At 40.2% G+C, this 18872-nt stretch overlaps 2 protein-coding genes across 7 annotated transcripts in view; both read left to right on the forward strand.

Annotated features, from left to right (window-relative positions):
- ZNF148 (zinc finger protein 148) overlaps positions 1 to 4007 on the forward strand; it is a 37692-nt gene extending 33685 nt beyond the window's left edge. For all 3 annotated transcript variants that reach the window (XM_054829616.1, XM_054829617.1, XM_054829619.1), the window contains 2 exons: positions 1667 to 1785; positions 2123 to 4007. In XM_054829616.1, coding sequence (XP_054685591.1) covers positions 1667 to 1785; positions 2123 to 3715 — 1712 coding nt within the window. In that variant the 3' untranslated portion in view covers positions 3716 to 4007. The remainder of the gene's footprint in view (positions 1 to 1666; positions 1786 to 2122) is intronic.
- An 8701-nt stretch (positions 4008 to 12708) lies between these two features.
- Positions 12709 to 18872, forward strand: part of SLC12A8 (solute carrier family 12 member 8) — a 58264-nt gene continuing 52100 nt past the window's right edge. For 2 of the 4 annotated variants that reach the window (XM_054829620.1, XM_054829623.1), the window contains exon 1: positions 17302 to 17422. The gene's annotated coding sequence lies outside the window, so the exon portion shown is untranslated. Of the gene's footprint in view, positions 13200 to 17301; positions 17423 to 18872 lie in introns of those variants that run through there. The other 2 variants (XM_054829621.1, XM_054829622.1) reach the window with 2 other exon arrangements.

Genomic DNA, 18872 nt, shown 5'->3' on the forward strand with positions numbered 1-18872 from the left:
AAGCAAGAAACGGTAAAAGTTAGTCTCTGACTAAATGTGAAAGAAGAGTTAGGATGCTGAGGTTGTAAGCCTGTAGAAGAAAAACTGATGGAAGCTGAGAGATCTTAGGAGAGGAGATAATTTGGTTTAAGAGAGAATAAATTGGAATAATTTCATCCAAGAAAGGGATTGGCTGAGAAGCCACATGGAGAGGTAAGAATTAATGATTGGAAATAGGGCATAGGCTTACAAAGAAGGAGATTTAGAAATTGTTTGGAATTGAGAAGGTTGAAATTCTGGGCATTAATGATCCGACTAGGAGCAAATGCGTGGGTGATACAGCTATTTTCCATTCTAGTTTCTATAGTCACTGGCATCTTATTTTAAGGTACCATATTTCCATTTGTAGAAGGATGTGGCTCAATATCTGTATTCTAAATGGAAAATATGTACTCTAACAACATTTTAAATAGTAAAATAAAATAAATTAACATTTTCATAATTACCTATTAGTAATAATTTAATTACATTAGTTAATAAAATCATTTTAAAGAATAAAACTACCTCATAAAAATAGAAATAGTCTGCATATTTCTGGAAACAAAAGATAGAAGGTTTATATCCCAAAAATCAGTGCAGTACAGTATCCAGAATGAAAAGGATGTTCACAGATGTAGCCAAGACAATCCCTGAACTCTATGTCAATTCAAAAGTTTTCATAGTAAATATTATGGGGAAAGATTACTGTTGTTCAGGGTGAGTTCTAGTAAATAACAGTGAACTTTTGTAAAAGCAAACCTAACTTTTCAGCGCATTTGGAATTTTTAGGTTTTGTCAGAGAAACCTAGAAAATAAAATTATCAGAGGGAAGATGTAAGGCAAACGTTAAAAGAAATACAGAGTTACTAGATGTTCTGAAAGGATCATTGCAGGGCTTCTTTGTGAGGAAATATAAGGGGACAACTGAAGATGAATTCAGGGCAATGAATATTGTCTGAACAAATATTTCATGAAAGTAAAAAACAAAACCAGCCAAACAGAAAAACCTGTGAGTTTGCCAGTGTCAGTTCAGCTACAGAAGTTTCTTGTTTTCAGCTTAATTTTTAAAATAAAATATTTTTGTATACTTAGCTATTAAAAACACCCACCTAAAATAAAACAAATAAATTTGGGTTCCAGCCAAAATTTTAGAATTTTTTTCAGACCAGTTATAAATACAGATTAGGGGAAAAATAGTATGGAAAATACAGAATAGCCTACCAAAATTTAAATTAAAAGCTTGGAAATGCCTAATTCTCTTCTGGAAGGGATGGGTTTGAGTTAAATGAGTTGGTGAGGCATTTTTATATAATCTTCTGCCCTAAAAGTAAATTATATAGCAGCAGTTCAGGAAGGCTATCTTTGTATTTCTTCACTTTTTAGGTTTAAGACAGATATCTGCACCTACACTAGAAAGAGGGGGAGAGAATCTAGTTTTAAAGGTTTTTAGTATAAAAGCTTACAATAATTTTGAAGCATCAGCTACTTAGTCCTGGGAAAATAGTGATGTGAGCAAGCCCTATGTTATTTTTCAATAGCAACAGACTAAGTCGTCGTCTTTATTACTTCTAATAGAGAATGTAGTATTTGACCTGGTAGAACATGGATTTATTTTTTTAGATTAATATTGCTATGTGTTTTTTATCAGGTGAGAAGCCATTTCGTTGTGATGAATGTGGTATGAGGTTTATTCAGAAATATCACATGGAAAGGCACAAAAGAACTCACAGTGGAGAGAAGCCTTACCAGTGTGAATATTGTTTGCAGGTAAGATGACTTAGTGAAATCTTTTGCAATTAAAAAACAAAAAACCAGTCAGTTCCCAAGTACTGCAGATAGGACTTTCTCCTGGTGTTTTAGTCATGTGTGTACAAATAAATATATAAAGCATGTTTTTTCTGTTAAGGCGGGCGGTCTTGGTGCACCAGTGGAGCAGTCACAACTGTCTGCTCTTGATTTTATTGATTACATACTGTTGTTTGACAATTCATTAGAAGTCAGTAAAGTGAATGAATTGACATGTAAATTTGTTAGAATGAAAGATTTCTTTCTACTAATATATTTATTTTTCTATAATAATAATACTACTGAAAATCTTTTGCAGTATTTCTCCAGGACTGATCGTGTGCTGAAACATAAACGTATGTGCCATGAGAACCGCGACAAGAAACCGAACAGAAGTGCCACCAAAGTTGGCTTTTTGCCATCGGAGGAAGATTCTGGTTTCTCTACGCCTATGAAAGACAACTCCTTGCCAAAGAAGAAAAGGCAGAAAACAGAGAAAATAAAATCTGTGGATAAGGAAAGTACAGATAAATCAGAACAGAAGAAGGACAAAAATGACTATTTGCCTTTGTACTCTTCTAGTACTAAAGTAAAAGATGAATATATGGTAGCGGAATACGCTGTGGAGATGCCACATTCTTCGGTCAGTGGGACACACTTAGAGGAAGCAAATTCTGGAGAAATACACCCACCTAAGCTTGTTCTCAAAAAAGTTAACAGCAAGAGGAGTCTGAAACAGCCACTTGAGCAAAGTCAAACCATTTCACCTTTATCCACATTTGAAGACAACAAGGTTTCAAAGTATGCCTTTGATCTTGTGGATAAGCAAAGTTTACTGGACTCTGAAGGTAATGCTGACATTGATCAAGTTGACACATTACAGGAAGGGCCCAGTAAACCTGTACACAGCAGCACTAATTATGATGATGCAATGCAGTTTTTAAAGAAAAAGAGGTATCTACAAGCAGCTAGTAATAACAGTAGAGAATATGCCTTGAATGTAAGTACCATAGCATCTCAACCTTCAGTAACACAGGCAGCTGTGGCCAGCGTCATTGATGAAACTGCTACAGCCTCAATATTAGACACACAGACACTGAATGTTGAAATTAAAGGTAACCATGACAAAAATGTCATTCCAGATGAGGTACTGCAAACTCTGTTAGATCATTATTCACACAAGGCTAATGGACAACATGAGATATCCTTCAGTGTGGCTGACACTGAGGTGACCTCCAGTATATCAATCAATTCTTCTGAAGTATCTGAGGTCACCCAATCTGAGACAGTTGGAACAAGCTCTCAAGCTTCCTCATCAGATAAAGCTAGTATGTTACAGGAATATTCAAAGTTTTTACAACAAGCTTTGGACAGAACTAGCCAAAATGATGCCTATTTGAACAACCCGAGCCTTAATTTTGTGACTGATAACCAGACTCTTACAACCCAACCAGCATTTCCTTCCATGGAGAAGGTCTACACGTCTATACCCGTCAATAGCTTTCGATCGGGAATGAACTCTCCATTAAGAACAACTCCAGACAAGACTCATTTTGGACTAATGGTTGGTGATTCGCAGCACCCTTTTCCCTTTTCAGGTGATGAGGCAAATCATTCTTCTTCCTCCTCTACACAGGACTTCTTGGATCAAGTAACTTCTCAGAAGAAAGCAGAGGCACAGCCTGTTCATCAAGCATATCAAATTAGCTCCTTTGAGCAGCCCTTTAGAGCTCAGTACCATGGGGCAAGAGCTGGAATATCATCTCAGTTTAGCACTGCCAATGGACAGGTGAACCTTCGGGGACCAGGGACAAGTGCTGATTTCCCAGAATTTCCCTTGGTGAATGTAAATGATAGCAGAGCTGGGATGACTTCTTCACCTGATGCCACAACGGGCCAGACTTTTGGCTAAGAAATCTTTGTAAATAATACTGGCACTTTAGAACACATTTGTCAAAAGGGGGTTGCTCTGTGTAAGATGGAGTTCTGTACAGCTTTTAAGAGCGCTATGTTAAAACAAAAGTAAGCTGATATTAGCAAGACCAATAACTGCTTCTTTCTTTTTTTTTTCTTTTTTTTTTTTTCCGGTTAGTCACCAGTCATTGAACTGCCTGATTTTGGTGCCCCTATCAAAGGCAGTTTATTATTCACTTGTTTGAATCCAGAAAATATTTTCCCTTCTATGAAATTTAAAATAAACAAAATCCCCAGGTAAGACTTTCCCCCCGATTGTTTCCTTACTGGTTTCCTTGTATGCTTTGGGAGGACAGTTTATTGTCTGATACTATTCATATTGTCATTTCTAAGCTTGTCAGCATAGTCATTGCTCTTCAGCAGGGAATCAACATGTACTAAACACAGAATAAACAGTAAGTTTCAAAGTCAAGCAAATGTGGCTTTAAAAGATGGCATTTTCTAGAAAGATAATCTTTCTGCCATTTTCTCAGAAATAATTTTAGACCATGTGCCCTTTATTTCTGCTTTGCATTACCTTGAGTTGTGTTTGGAGGAAAAATTAACTCTGATAGATTAACTCTACTATTTAAAAGTCTAATTAATTTAAAATACTTTAAACACTTTTTTAAGCAAAATGCCTAACTGCTAAAGCCTTTACTTCATTCCTGAAGTAATGTGTATTTCTTTGTACAGCTGAATCTAGATGTAACTTTTTAATGACTTTTTCATACGCAGATATCAAGATTTTGAAGTTTTAGTTAAAATACTCGGGTAGATGACATTCCCAATTGCATAATGCTTACACAAACTGTGTATTCCAAGATTTAAAAGCTTAATTGTACCTTACCCTACATACTCATAATGAATTAACATAGAGCACTTAGTCAACTTGATAGTTTTTGATTTCTCAAAAAATAAAACCATTTTTAGATTTTTAGGTTTGATATGGTTGCATCATTTTCATCTCATACAGCTGCAATTATTCTTTTCAATATACCTTGAGACTGGGTATTCTTAGCTTCTCTGAAAACTGTTTTAATTCTCTGTCTAGAATTTTGACAATTCACATCATTAAATTTATTGAAGCATCCCTGAAAGCTGAAGAAGTGGGCATTCAAATTCCCTATCTTTTTGGTGTTTGCTTAGTGAAAGTCATTACAATTTTACCAACCGAAACCGCTGAACAATGCTAGTGAACAGGTTTTCTTTTTCCAGCATAGACGAGTGATCAGAAGTTTTTGTTGCATTTCACAGTATAAATAAACTACAAAGTTTATCCCTGTACCATGAATATGTTTTTTTGAATAGTACTTTGTCTTGAAGTATGCAGTATGGTACGATAAGTAGTTCTGTGTGCATTTTTAAGGTGGTAAGATTTGAGTAGCATAACTATTGTGTAGTTTAAGTTAACAAGTTACAGATTTTTGAACTGTATGTTCATTCTATTGCACCTTCCCTAAAGGGACACTGTCTGGCAGTTTAAGCCTAATGTAGGCTGATTAACCAGGGAAAAACACACACGCACACACACACACACACACGTATAGCTATAGGTATGTATGTATATGTTTTGTATGTTTTGATTTTTTTTAAAATAGGATTACGTACATCCTTTTACAGCGCTGTTGCTAGCTGGTATCTCAGATGAAGTCATCATCTAGGAGAAAAGACTGCGTCTCAAGGGGCTAAAATATATCCTGTCTTTTAAGAGAGGACTTGAGCAGGACATACAATAGGTCCCACCTTTTCCCACAGCAGTAGCAACATTTTTCTTAATTTTCACTACTAGGAAACTGATCCCACTCGGTCTCTTCTGCCTTACAGTATCACTATTACAGCACTAACTTCACTTGGTACAGTTGAGGGAGAAAGTACATTTTTGAGAAGAAATACAAATTATGTAAACTTCTTACTACTTTTGTATAAGGAAACAGGCTCAGTTTTGATTAATGTATAATATGGGAGGGTGTTTCAGCATGCTATGACTTGCCAGTAACTTTGTCTGAATATTTGGCCCCGAGTTAAGAATGAGCATCAAGGGAGAGCAGTAAATTCCTTATGGATTATTAATGATACATGTAAACAAATTTCTTTGAAAGAATGTTTTTAAACAGATGCATGTGTGTCTGTTTTTCTTCCTTTATGGTCAGTTTGGTTTTTTAACTTTCCATTCTAGTTTGCACAGACATACGACTTCTGGCCCCTATATCCCATTACCTATTGTAATGCATCTTTCATTTTCAGTGTTTCATTCCATGACATCCTAGCTTCTGCTGCCTGAATAATACTGTATTGACATCTTTGTTCTAATGTCCTGATGTTGCAAGTAGATGACCATTAATAGTACTATTTGTTTAATACAATAAGCAGCAAAAGCCAAAATAAAATAAAAGGGCTAGTTTATTTCTGCACTTCTCTGGTGCCATAGGGAGGTAAGAGAAATAAAGGCTGCTTCTCCAAAGGAGATTGACTCAGCTTTATTTTAAATAGTTATTGCATTGATACTCTGCTGTGAGCAAGTGAGGAGCAGAAGGGAGTAGCTCTCGCTCCGTGCCATCTTCACACTTGGGAATCGCTGCTTGGATGCGTGAGTGAGCAAGCTATTGTACAGAGTGAAGGAACTTGCTCTTCCCTGGAGCAAAGTGGGAATCAGACAAGTAACAGTTATTCCTTATGTCGCAGCTTATTGCCTAGCCTGCTGCTGAGCCATTGCAGCTCTACTCTGTGCCTTAGGACAGGTTGTGAAATCCCCGTTCGCAGGGTTCTTCCGCATGTACAATTTAAGCGGCGGCATGAGTAGTTGATCTGCTGATGCTTGAAGCTTTCTGTACTGGAGGAGTTAACCAAATACACTGCTATATTTCCTGAGTACTTGCCCTTTTATTCTGGAGTAAGTGTGGATGTAGTTCTGGGAGGCTTAACTATGTAAAAAGCTCTTGATTGTTTAATAATTACATTATTTAACAACATTTTCCACTGCTCATGTTTTGCTGCTTTTAATCTGCTGCAGATGCACGCTCTTCATTTTGATCTAGTCAGTGTTCATTTTTGTTAGTTTTCCGTGTATGTCTGGAAAAAAGCAGCTTTGGTTTTCTGTTCTGTTCTTGTCGGATACTGTTCAGTCAGTCAGCGTTCCACAGAGCTAACAACAGACGTTCTTACTTAAAGGTCATGCAAGCACTTGAATGTGTGTGTGTGTGTGTGTGTGTGTGTGGTGGAATTTTTTGGGGATATCTCCTAGTGATAGAGCAATGATGATTTTAAAAAGGAGGAAATTGATGACGTTTATTACCAAACTATATATATATACACACACAATATGTGTGTGTGTGTATATATGCACATATTAATAGGCCATATTTTGGTCCTAAATTACTTGACAGTGTCCCTTTTAGCATGAATCCTTTGATATGTTTTACCATTAATATAACAAACAATGAAGGAATCAGCTTGTAATGGTATACTAATAGGCATTTACATTTTCATTTGATTTGAGAATGAATTAATCATAAATGACAAGGTTTGGGGAGAAGGATTAACCATATGTATGGCTGTATGTTGGTTTACAAATAACAGCATAAACAATTTAAATTGGATGATAAAAGAACTATGTTTATGATCTTGTGTCTCCTATTGTTGTCTTTAGGAAAATTGTGTTTCAAGAAGAAAATAGGTCAAGAAAGTATTCATGTGAAATAACACTTGTATTCTTTTTATATTGTACTTGTCAATTTTTTGGATGCCGGGAGCTTTTCATTGTTCATTGAGAAGTACAGTAAAATCTTGCTAATTCGCTGACCGCTAATCAGAGCATCCGATAGGTTTATACATCCCCGATGGTCTGTTCCCCACCTCTCTGCAATGGTCTAAAAAGTACTGTGGCGAGGTCTCATATCAGTAATACTGTACTACTTCCCCCAAGTATACTACAGAATCTATATTAGTATACTGGGAGGTAGAAGAAGTATTGAAAGCTAAACTACAGTTGTCAAAATAAATGAACAAAGTACATTTTGTGATGTGACATCCTTGCTTTTATTGCCTGCTTCTTCACTATTTTCAAAATTGTCATTTGTAAAGGGTTTCTAAGGCATTGCTGCGAATTACTGGGGTTCTACTGTAACTTTTGGAGTTTATTCTAAAGTATTCATGTTCTCCTATGAAAACTTTCCACCTGGACAGATACATTATATTCCGTGCTTGTTCAGAATATTTTTATAGTATTTGTATCATATGTAGTAACGATTTGAAACGAACCAGAATATTTGGATGAATCCACTCTGAATTTTGCAGCATTGGATTACTTTATGTATGTATATTTGCTAACTAAATTTTCTTGGCTTTGAGAGCTTTGATTTTTATTCTTCTTTGCTTGTTTTAATACCATTACAAATCGCAGGGAAAATCCTAATACTCCTGGGAATCCGTTTGGAAATTTTAATAGGTGGAAATACGCTTTTGCAGTCGGTACCAGTACGCATGTGAACTTTCAAATTACATGGTTGGTACTGAAGCAAATGAATAATGTTACAGTTTCCTAGTGTTAAATGTTTTACTGAAACGAAGCCTTGTAACTTTGAAAGTTCATTCGACTTACGGTGATGCATGTTTACGTTAGGCATGTAATGCATTTAGCTAAAACTCACTTTGCAGAGGACAAGTACTAAGAAAGTATTACTGCTAAAGAAAAGACATGTCTTTAAGTTAAAATTTAAAGTTTTGTTCAGTTTTAATTTGCTTTGTGTCAGGGAAATAAATTGATAGTCGCTTTTGCTCTACTCGGCATATAAAACATTATGTTTCCTTTTTAAAGTTACATCTTTTGGTAGGAAACACGAACTGAGGCAAGCAAACATTTCTAAGAGTTGTTTCTTGCTTTCCTTAATCCAATGGATGGAAAGGTAATATTGTGTAAACAACATTATTTTATTTTTTTATGCAATATCATGCTGTAAATATGATTTATCAAATAAGGATGTACCTATGATTGAATCTTTGATTCTGCACAGCTAGAGTTTATATATAAATATAAATGTGTCTTGACAATCAAGGACTTATGTCAGTCTTCCTTTATGACGTTTCTTATTGTTATGCATTCCATTTGTTTGACTTGAGTATTTGTATTGTCTGTAAAGTATGTAATGTTTTTATAGCTTGTTTAAAAAACAAACAAAAAAGCCTGTAAATACCTACGAACTGATCACAGTACCGCTCTGTTAGAAGGCATATGATGATGTACTGTTTGTAAGCAATAATACACGACAGTGCTAACTTTACAAGTAGCATAAGGGAAAGTTCCAAAAATACCTTTGGGAGTTAATAGCCTTGTTTGAGTTAATGAATATTCTTAATCATTTTTTTATAAATAAATTAAAATGTCCTCCTGCTGGAGTATATGACATTGTTTACACAGCACAATTTCAGTCACAGAGGGGACAGTCTTTAGATCTATGGCTTCATCCGTACACTTTGAGTAAGAAATGAATGGCTTGGCTGCACTTCTGCAAGATGAGGAAGACTGCAAAAGTTGAATAGCTGTGTCTCTAAAGGATGAGAGATACTATTCTGCTTCTGCTGAAGCCGATTCCTGACAATTCCTCTGCTTAAATGTGGAGTCTTTAAGTCCTGATATTGAACTGATGAGACTTGGGCCTCCAGTAGAAAGGAGTAGTTCTCTTCTTGTTTCATATGCAGATAAACAGTGAACTTACAAGTCACCTCTTCATTTGAGTTGCGTATTTTTCAAATTAGGAGCTATGAGACGATGAGATGGGTTTATTCTGATAAACTAAATGTCAAACTTATAGTTTGAATTGAATAGGTATTAGACTGTACAGAGCAGCATAACTATTTGAACAGTCATCACTGCTTTAGACCCCCCCCCCAATTTATAAATGTATATGACCTACATTTTATAGGAAAAAAAATGTTTTTAAATGCTAGTCATTTATATAATATGTGCTTTGAAGGATTTGCTAGTCCACTTCTGTCACTTTTAGTACACTGGTATCTTTTATATGTAATGTATGCTTTTTATTATTATTATTATTAATATTATTGTAGTAAAGCATTTCAGTAGGAGGAATTTTGCAACAGTATGAGGGGTTGAAATTTTTGTTGTCAGAAATGAATTATACTGGACTTTGTCTGTGTAGTCTTGTCTTTTCTTTTAATGCTGTTTGGAAGGGAACTTAGTAGTCAATAAAGCAAGTGACCTCCTTTTATTTTGAAGGCATACTATGTAGTGCTGAATTGGATCTGGAAATATGATGAATTTGAAGACAGAGAAATTAGTACAAAATCTAGTGTACAGAAGAAATTGTGTTATGAAGAAACCTGATGGTATATATAGTGGAACACTGTTACAGTGCATTTTCTGATATAGTGTTATTTTCCTGAAGTCCATATGCCTTCTTTGTATTTCAAATAATAATAAAAAAAAATTAATCCATATAGATAAATTTAGGATAATAGGTTTATTTCAATGATTATACAGTATTTCTTTATCCTACAACATCTATTCCGTCCCTTTATTATCAGACAAAAGACCGTAACCTGAATTACATCAGTAAAAGTATGTATATAGGTGAGAGATGGTTTTGTAGGAACCTGAAAAGTATGAATTTGTATATTCCTTATGTTTCTGACAGAAATCAGTACGTGAGTCTTTCTTTATTCCTGTGAAATGAGGAATTTCCTGATATCAAGAGTGTGTGTGTGTGCGCATGTGTGTGTGTGCGCGCGTGTACATGAAAGATGTTTGGGTCTCACGGCAAAAATGATACAAGTATAAAAGGATTTAATGTAGCTCAACACATGACTTACATTTAATATGTAAAAGAAACATTTAAATTTCATAACTCAAAAAAAGACAAAAATAGTTTTGCAGGAAACAAAACTATTTGGATAGCAGGCTTGACCAAATGGATTTTTTTGGTTAAACTTGATATATATTTTAAATGATTCTATTTCTGCCTTTATTTCTGCCCTAAAAGCAACTTAAAATATTTTGGGAGTTACTCTTCCTGTTCATTTGACTGTGAGTGTAATTTATATCATGGTTTACAAAATGTGGCATGAAGGATTGGATTGTTTTATCTGTATAATACAATGAAAGATTGCTTTTTTTTTTTTTTTACATAATCATGGTGAATGGTATTGTATTCTTAGGATTGATTTATTCATTAAGTGACTTAATGAGTTTCATCACTTTTGACATTATTGTTTTCTTATGGTTAACTTAGTCTTTGGGTTTATAATACCCTTCTGTGTATTGTGATACTAAGGGAAGTTCTGTTTTTGCTTTATTTTTAATTGAACTAATAGTTTGATAATTTATATTTGCAAATGATGCATTTTAAATGTGGTCACTTGCTGTTTGAAAAATAAAAATATAGAATACTGTTTTATGAATAGACTTAGCAGTATTTTTCATGTTAGATAATTTCAAACAAAATCTGCTTTCTTAGTGAGACAGATGAAGGCATGTAAAGATACGTATCATTGTGCAAGAACCGAAGTGGATACTTTCAACAATTAAATGAAATATTTAAATATTTCATTTGCGACATACAAAACGTATTTGGGTTTTCTCCCCCTTTGGATCTCCTTCTTGCCTCCTTTGATTATACAAAACAGAATATCTGACCTTAATTTTAATCCTGGTCATTTTAGAAGATTGCACAGGAAGCACTTTTAATAGAAGCACCTAGTATTAGACTGGCTTTCCTTTTGTGGTTTTTGTTTGCCCTAGAGGGAATTTATTCAGTGCCAGCAACTCTTCGTGCAAATGAGAATCAGGACTTTGTTTTAATCTCAGTTGTAAAAAAGGTGAACTTGATTACTCGAGTTTTTAGTGATAACAGCATGCCCTGTGTGCACTACAGCCTTTTGTGGCGTGCAGTATACAGAGTATTTGTTACATAGATTTTTCTATCATTGAAGCAAATACTTAAAAAATATTGAAGATCAGAGCATTTATGCACTTAGAGAACCAGAAATGTGCCCCATGGCATTAATTGCTGATAATTTTGTTTTCTCACCTTTATTCATGTGTTGAAGGCATTGTTTTCCCTGAATCTTTTGGTAGGCTCTCTTCTGATAAAGACGTCATTTTTGTGAAATGCGTGGCTCTGTTGATTTTACTTCGTGTAAGAGCAAGTTTTGCATAAGAGAACGTTAAAAGTCGCACAAAACCTAAATCTAATGAAGTTCTGTGTTAAGACTTGAGCCGTGATCAGATGAGCACTGCAGAAAGAGCAGTGCAGGTCTGGGATGCCAGTGCCTTACAGCCCCGGTCCTGGAGCCCGCGGAGTCCCCACCACCACCCACCTTGGGGAACCCCCTCGGGCGGAGAGGATGCTTTTCGCCTGGCCGTAGCCTAAACCCCTTCTCGAGGATGTTTAACCCCGTTGTACTGAATTTGCACGGTCGCAGAGAAAGGGCACTCGTGAGATGTGCTCTGGTGCCTTACCCAGGGGCCAGCGGCCCGAGCAGAGACAAGGCAGTAACAGATCACATCAGCACAGACGTTTCTGCAGGGACTGACTGAACTTGGCCTTCGGAAGGCTGCCCTTCTGTCCCTCTTAGCTGTGGGAGGCCAGAGGCATTGCTGTCTCCTTGTGCCTTTACGTACTTCGGAAGTGAACACAGCAATGTGACGATACGAGCTTTGTTTCAGTATTACTCTAGCGTGCGTGGTTTGGTATCGTTTTTAAAATAGCTTATCGATTGTGGGTGCGCTCTGCAGTTTGCCTGAGTAAGCGGTGTCTGCGTGCTCAGCCGCCCTGCTCGTCTCCAGTTTTGTTATGTTTGCTTGCATTAGTTCTACTGCTTTTTAAATTTCTTTTAATTATGTGGTGGAAATAAAACTAATAGTTTCTGCTTATTGCATTTCATGATTAAAATTGTCAAATAGTAAAGTGATAGTGAAAAGAATACGTTTTTCAATAATTTGATGTTAAAAAGAATTGCCAGAACCAACATTTTGTGTTGAGTGAGAAAAAGAATCCATTAAATTAGCTTTACTTTTTTTGCTAGGAGAAGGAAACAGTTTTCTGTTAAAATGATTGGTTATTTGTTTATTTAGAGGGCTGAAAAAAAATACCTCTCTCTGAAATTAGTATTTTTCTTGCCCTGCACAGGATAAAGTATTTTGTAGCTCCAGGATAGGCAGCAGTTTACCAACGTAGGGAGCTTTGGAGGTGGGTTGCTTTAGGGAGGTAGTCCGGAAGAGTGTCCAGTTTGTTTGGTTACCTTCTGCATTGCAGTTGCCAAAACAACAGAAGATAGTTTCCCATAGAATATTGTTTGCTCTTTTGTCTGCTTTAGTTGTCAAGATACGAAGCTTAAAGAAGAGAGATTTCCACCGGAACGGGGTTAAAACAGAGCCCGTGTGTGGTGTCGTTCCAGGAGCCGGCAGCCCTGCCCCGGTCGCTCAGGTAAGCTGCCTCCTCCACGGCGTCTGTCCCCTTTCACATCAGGGCTGGTCTTCAGGTTCATGGCATCCCTGCTGCACCATCTGCTCTAGCTTTGGAATTTCAAAGGCAGTCAGATGCATATATGTACAAGTCACTGGTAGAAATTAAATATGATGATTTGGTGAGGTTCCATCTTAAAACATGTGCGTGCGCCTCTTCTGCAGCCCAGAAAACTACCGTGCTTTTGCCTATGTCGGCAGCCACGTGCATCATGCAAAAAAGCACGGCGTCCGGTTCCTCCCTCCATTATTTGTACTTTTGGATGTTTGCTGGGTGTACAAGTAACCGCTGGTCCTTCCACTTGGAGTCCATCCCCTGCCGTGCCCAGGGGAGCCAAGGCGTGTTGCTGCGTGATCGTTGCACACTGGTAGCAGAGCGGCTGGGCTTTTGTTTTGCCGGCGGCTGCACCCTTCAGGCCTCTCAGCTGGAAATGTGGGTGCCTAGTCCCGAACCAAGCTTTGTGCTGCCGTCTTTTGACACAGGTCAGTGTGCTGGCAGTAACTCGTACGTAGCTGCCTGCGTTTAGAGGAGGTCACACGGGCTCAGCTGCGCAGCCTGAGAGGGGTAAGCTGGCCCAGCTACAGAAGGGCAAGCTGTGCTGCTGAACACACCTTAGTTTTCACTTTTATTTGCATATACGTTTCTTTTCCTCGTGGTCAGATGTGATCATTAGTGCCATTTCAGAGAGGCAGAAGTAACAGCTTTTGTAACTGCTGTTAGATCAAAAGTGCTAGCCTGGCCTAAGCGAAACCAAGGTGATTCCATTATTTTAGCAGTGTAACTTATCACAAAGTATTTCTGTGTTGTAGTGTGAGTAACAACTGTTGAAGGTGTATAATTTTTACACTCTGAAACCTCTTCAAGGAGCAGCACTGCCATAATCAGTCTGTCTTGTCACAAGATAAAGTGAGTCATGAGAGGTGACAGAGCAACCGCTACAAGTGCTGGGAACATGGTCAGGGTAATTGCAAGGTAATCTCAACCCGGCAGTAATGCGTAAGAACAAAGTAGAGGATGTCTTTGGAACCTCAAAGGATGACTTGTTTGTTTTCTCTCAAATCCTGTGTTTTCTTCCATTTGTCTTGCCAGTTCCTGAAATCATCTTTGCTATAAATCTAATTATAGACAGATCAGAACAACCTAAAAAAGTTACAGCTCAAAGACGGATAAGCAAGTGCAAGGGTACCGGTGTGCCAAAGCGATCTTTTCCTCCAAAACAGGAGTCAGAAAGCAGAATTTTCTTTAAGACGGTATTTGTTAGCTTAAAGGAAAGCATCAAATCAAAGTAAGCAGGATGATCAGTCGCCTACATGTAGCTAGAGCGGTGGATGTTGCCGCTGCTTGAAATGAGCCGTATGGAGAGCGCGAGTCCCCCCGTCGGGTACGGAAACGCGTGTTGGCAGGCTCTCACAGAGTCGTTCTTGTTGCCTGAAAGTCCATTTTAAGGAATTGAAACAAGAATGTTGTTTGTGGTGATGCTCGGTACTATATCGATAACTAACTGCTGTTATGCACTCAACAAAATCACGTAAAAGCGCGTTTTAAAAGCAAAGTATTTTACAGTTTACGAGCTTGAATAGAAAAAGGCTGGCTCTTCATTTTGTCTAGGAACGCACTCTTTATGTGTAACGGCCCATTTTACTGGTGATCTGGGGTTTGTCTGTAGGTCATTAAGCGATGTGATTAGCTAAATCGTGTAGCTTATCCACAGTTCGTGCTGTGTGCGTACACGGAAATCAGCTTGCGCGTTGCTGCGTTAGGCGAGACAGGTATGTCTGGCAACTGAAGATGACCGTGATGAGGTATGTGATAATTACCGTCCGTTCTGCTGAGACTCACTCCTTTCCACACCTCACGGGATTGCTCAGCCCTGGGGATGTTTCAAATTCACATCTCTTGCTGACCGACCTCTGCGCTGCTACTTTCCATGCTTCTGGGGGCCACGCTTGTATCTTTGGACACCCCTGTATTTTTCCCTTTACCTGTTTTATCCCACGTAACCTTTTGTCACCTCCCTCACTCTCTTAAATCCATCTCTGGACTCCATCCCCTGGAGCAGTTTCCGCCAAGTGACACCATATGGACTATCGAAAGACATCTCAAATGACAGCTCAGGATGCCTGATATTCAGGTCTGCCAGGCTTCGGCTGCTCCATCTGACAGTCCCGAGGACCTGCGTGACTTGAGGGGAAGGATTCCTGCTGGCCTCTGGAACTCGCAGCATTTTTGCTGGCCCTAAAAGCACCCAAGAACTGGACTTTGATAAAACAATTTTAGCTTTTAGTTGCATTTTCCCCCCCTTTTCCTCCCAGTAGAGCTAGCTAAGGTACTCAGCATAAAGAGAGAGAATTTTAAATTAGGCCTTTTAAAAAAACTTTCTCAAATAGCTTGTGATGGATTTCCTGGAAGCTGGTGTAGACCTGGGAGCGGTGCAGAGGAAGGCTCACAGGAACACTGGTGGCTGAGCCAGCTGTGAGTCACGCAGCCATCTCGAGCCTGCGCTGGGGGAATTTATACCATTCCACATCATCGCACGTTTGTTATGAGTAATCTTAGTTAGAGCTGCTTTTCTTGCATTTGGGTTACCTCTTTATTTGCAAAGCCTGTTCTTTAAAGAAAGCAAACCGCTTTGCACGTGACTGCCGCTTGAGTGCCCTTGGAGAAGTGACAGTCTATGTCAGGTTTTGCTCATGTGCTGAGTATGGAAAAGCAGCGTGCTCCTCGGAAACGCACGCAGCCCCGCTGGAGGAGTGCTGCCGATTGGATTCTCTTGCCAAGAAGGAAAATGCTGAAAATTGCCATGACTTAAATAGGAGCAGAGCCGAGCACTCCTGAAAGTGCTTTTTAACAGCAGCGCTTGGTGATTTTAACATGTCGATGCCGTCCTTTTGCTGGACTTGTGCCCCCGTTCTTTCCGGGGGGGAGGCAGGATTTCCTAACGGAGTGGTCAGCAGTGGGGGTGGCAGTAGCAGCTGCCCCAAGAAACTCGTTTAGCTCTTGCTTAGCATGCACATGCGTATGTAGGGGCAGCTGTGCCTGCAGGCAAGGCACAGGACTTGGTGAATTAGTGACTCTTCACCAGTTCTGCAACGAATCAAAGATCCTTATTTCAGATTTTGCACTGGCCCTCAAGGTGAGAGAATCTGGCTGAACCTGTTCCCTGGTAGATGTAGAGAGTATGAAGGGAGGGGAGCCAGAGGAGAGCTTCCGAAATATTCCAGGAATGGGATATCTTGGGGAGATATCTGCAGATTTCCTTAGTTAGGCTTCATCCTCCTTTGGGAAGTCATCTGTCTTCTCTGAACTCTTGCTTTCCTTTTCAGCCACTTGCTCGTCCTTGCTGTTTCTGTCCAAGAGTAAAGGCTTGTTTAGGCTTTGCTGCTGCGGGACACTCTGGAAGATCAAAGTGGGCTGTTAGATTACATGGATGTCTTGTATGGATACTGTATTGAAAATTAAAATGGCCCCAACTCATTTTGGAAGTAAAATAAGTCAGTGGATGCTATTCAAGCTCTAAGGAAAGGGTGTCTAGCTTTAGATTTAATCCTATTTACATTCAGACTATCCAAAATTTGTGCGCTGAATTCAGATGGAGCTTTGTCTATGCAGGGCCACAGGGTTTCTTGGCAGCCCTGCACAGGGAAGTTACGCTGAAGTGAGTTCGTATTGAAACCAGGTTGCAACCGCTCCTATGCGGAATCGGAGTCCCGTTTCCCTGCGGTTGGCAGCTTTCCCTCCCGCTGAAACCGAGCAGCTATGGAGTTTTTATTTTTTTTTTTTGTCAGACTCCAGAGAATTTCAGATTTAGTGGAAGTCTGCTCCTAAACCCTAATTAGTTCAGTTTCCTACGTTCAGCGATGCGTGTGCCGCTGCCGATCCCTTTGGCACTGCAGCGTCTGCGCCCCCCCCCCCCCCCCCGTGGAAGAAATAACCTGCGTGTTCCCCGAGCGCGAGTGGAAACTGTAACACGTCGGTAGCTAAACCTCAGGAGCTGGGCAGGGGGTTCCCCGCGGCCGAGGTCCAACTCCGTGCCCGGCCGCAGCACGGCCCGGCGGGAGGGGGCAGCGCTGCCCGGGCAGACGTGGCAGCCGCCCGGGGCCGGCCCTGCGTGGGAGGCGGCGCCGCGGGAGAGCGGGCCGGGGGCGGCGGCCGGCGGGGAAGGAGGGAGGGCCCGGGCGCCGCAGGTGAGTGGGGCCGGGGCGGCGGGGACCGCGGGGGGGCACCCGCGCCCCCCCCCCCCCCCAACGGGGTTGAGCCGGGGGGGACACACGCCGAGCCCAAGCGGCGGGGGCAGCCCGGGGGCCGTGCAGGTGGCACCTGCTTTGCTTTGCTTTGCCCGCTGCTCCCGCCGGCTGGGGCGTTGCAGTAGCTCGGTCAGAGGCGAGGGTGGGGGGAGTGGAAACGGGGGAAAGAAAAGCTAAAAAATAAAAACGAGGGAGGGGAAAAGGAAAACAAAAGGCAAATAAAAAGAAAAAAAAAACAAAGCAAAGAGGAAAAAAAAAAAGAGACAACCTCCCCCCCAAAAATAGCAAAAAAAAAAAAAAGGCAAAAAAAAAATTAAGGCACGAAAAAAGGACGAAAAGAAAAAAAGGGGGGGGGGGAAGGAAGAGCGAGCAGGTAGTTGCAGCGTTTTCCGGGAAGGGGTGGGCACAGCCCGGTGCGCCCGCGGACCGGGCCGAGCCGAGCCGTGCCGGCAGCCCCGAGCGGGAGCAGCGCCCGGTCCCGCGGCCGCGGGCGGAGGCGCGAAGGTGTTGGCAGCTCCGCGGCCTCCACAAAACTGAAGCCGCCTGACCGCACCGGGAAATTAAAGCTGCTGGGGTGAGCCCGGGCTTGTTTCCCACCTCTCGTGTTCCCCAGCGTTAGTTATGGTGGAGAGAGATGTGAAAACAAAGAGAATCGGTTAATTGTCCTGGCCGTTGCAGTAAATGAATAACCGGGAGGGCTCGAACAGGACCAAGCGCTCCTGTGTGTGACGGTACCTTCGTTGCACTGACGGCCACTTTATTTCCCTTTAATTCCTGTCTTCCTCAGGGTCCCCTAAATTAGGTGTTCTTACGAACTTGACCTGGAGAAGAGTTGAAGGAGTTGAGGGGATTTATTAAAACTAAAGTGCTGCTGGCTGCTGGGTCCCTTGAGGGAGGGAGGATTGGAAGAACCTCCTCTGGCAGGGACCGAGACTTCAGAGGTCGTGGGACCACACGCAGTTGTGCTTGGGAAGGCGTTCACCTCTCCTCTTTAAAATCAGCGAGCTGTTGAGTAGCTCAGAACAGCAATGCTTAGCTCAGAAATGGCTTTAATGCGACAATTAATAAAATATTATTGCTTTGAAAAGGATGTGGAGGGCACGGAAATTTCATCTGTAGGAATCTGGTTTTGTAATTAAACATAGAAGTGTCTTGGGAAAAGGAGATGAGCCTTTGTAACGTATCTGCGAGGAGGTTTTCTAATGCTCATCTGCTCTCTCGAGCACTAAATGGTATGGAAAGATTAAAACAACCGTTCTTCTTTAATTTATAGACTGGTTAGTGTCTTTGACAGAAACTTTAGGAAAAGTAATATCAATTAACTTTCAAGTTAGAGGCTTGCTTATATTAGAGGAAAATCATGCCTGTTTGGTTTTTTTGGCAGGCTAGC

The sequence above is a fragment of the Grus americana genome, chromosome 6, assembly GCF_028858705.1.
Source record: "Grus americana isolate bGruAme1 chromosome 6, bGruAme1.mat, whole genome shotgun sequence".
Taxonomy (NCBI): domain Eukaryota; kingdom Metazoa; phylum Chordata; class Aves; order Gruiformes; family Gruidae; genus Grus; species Grus americana.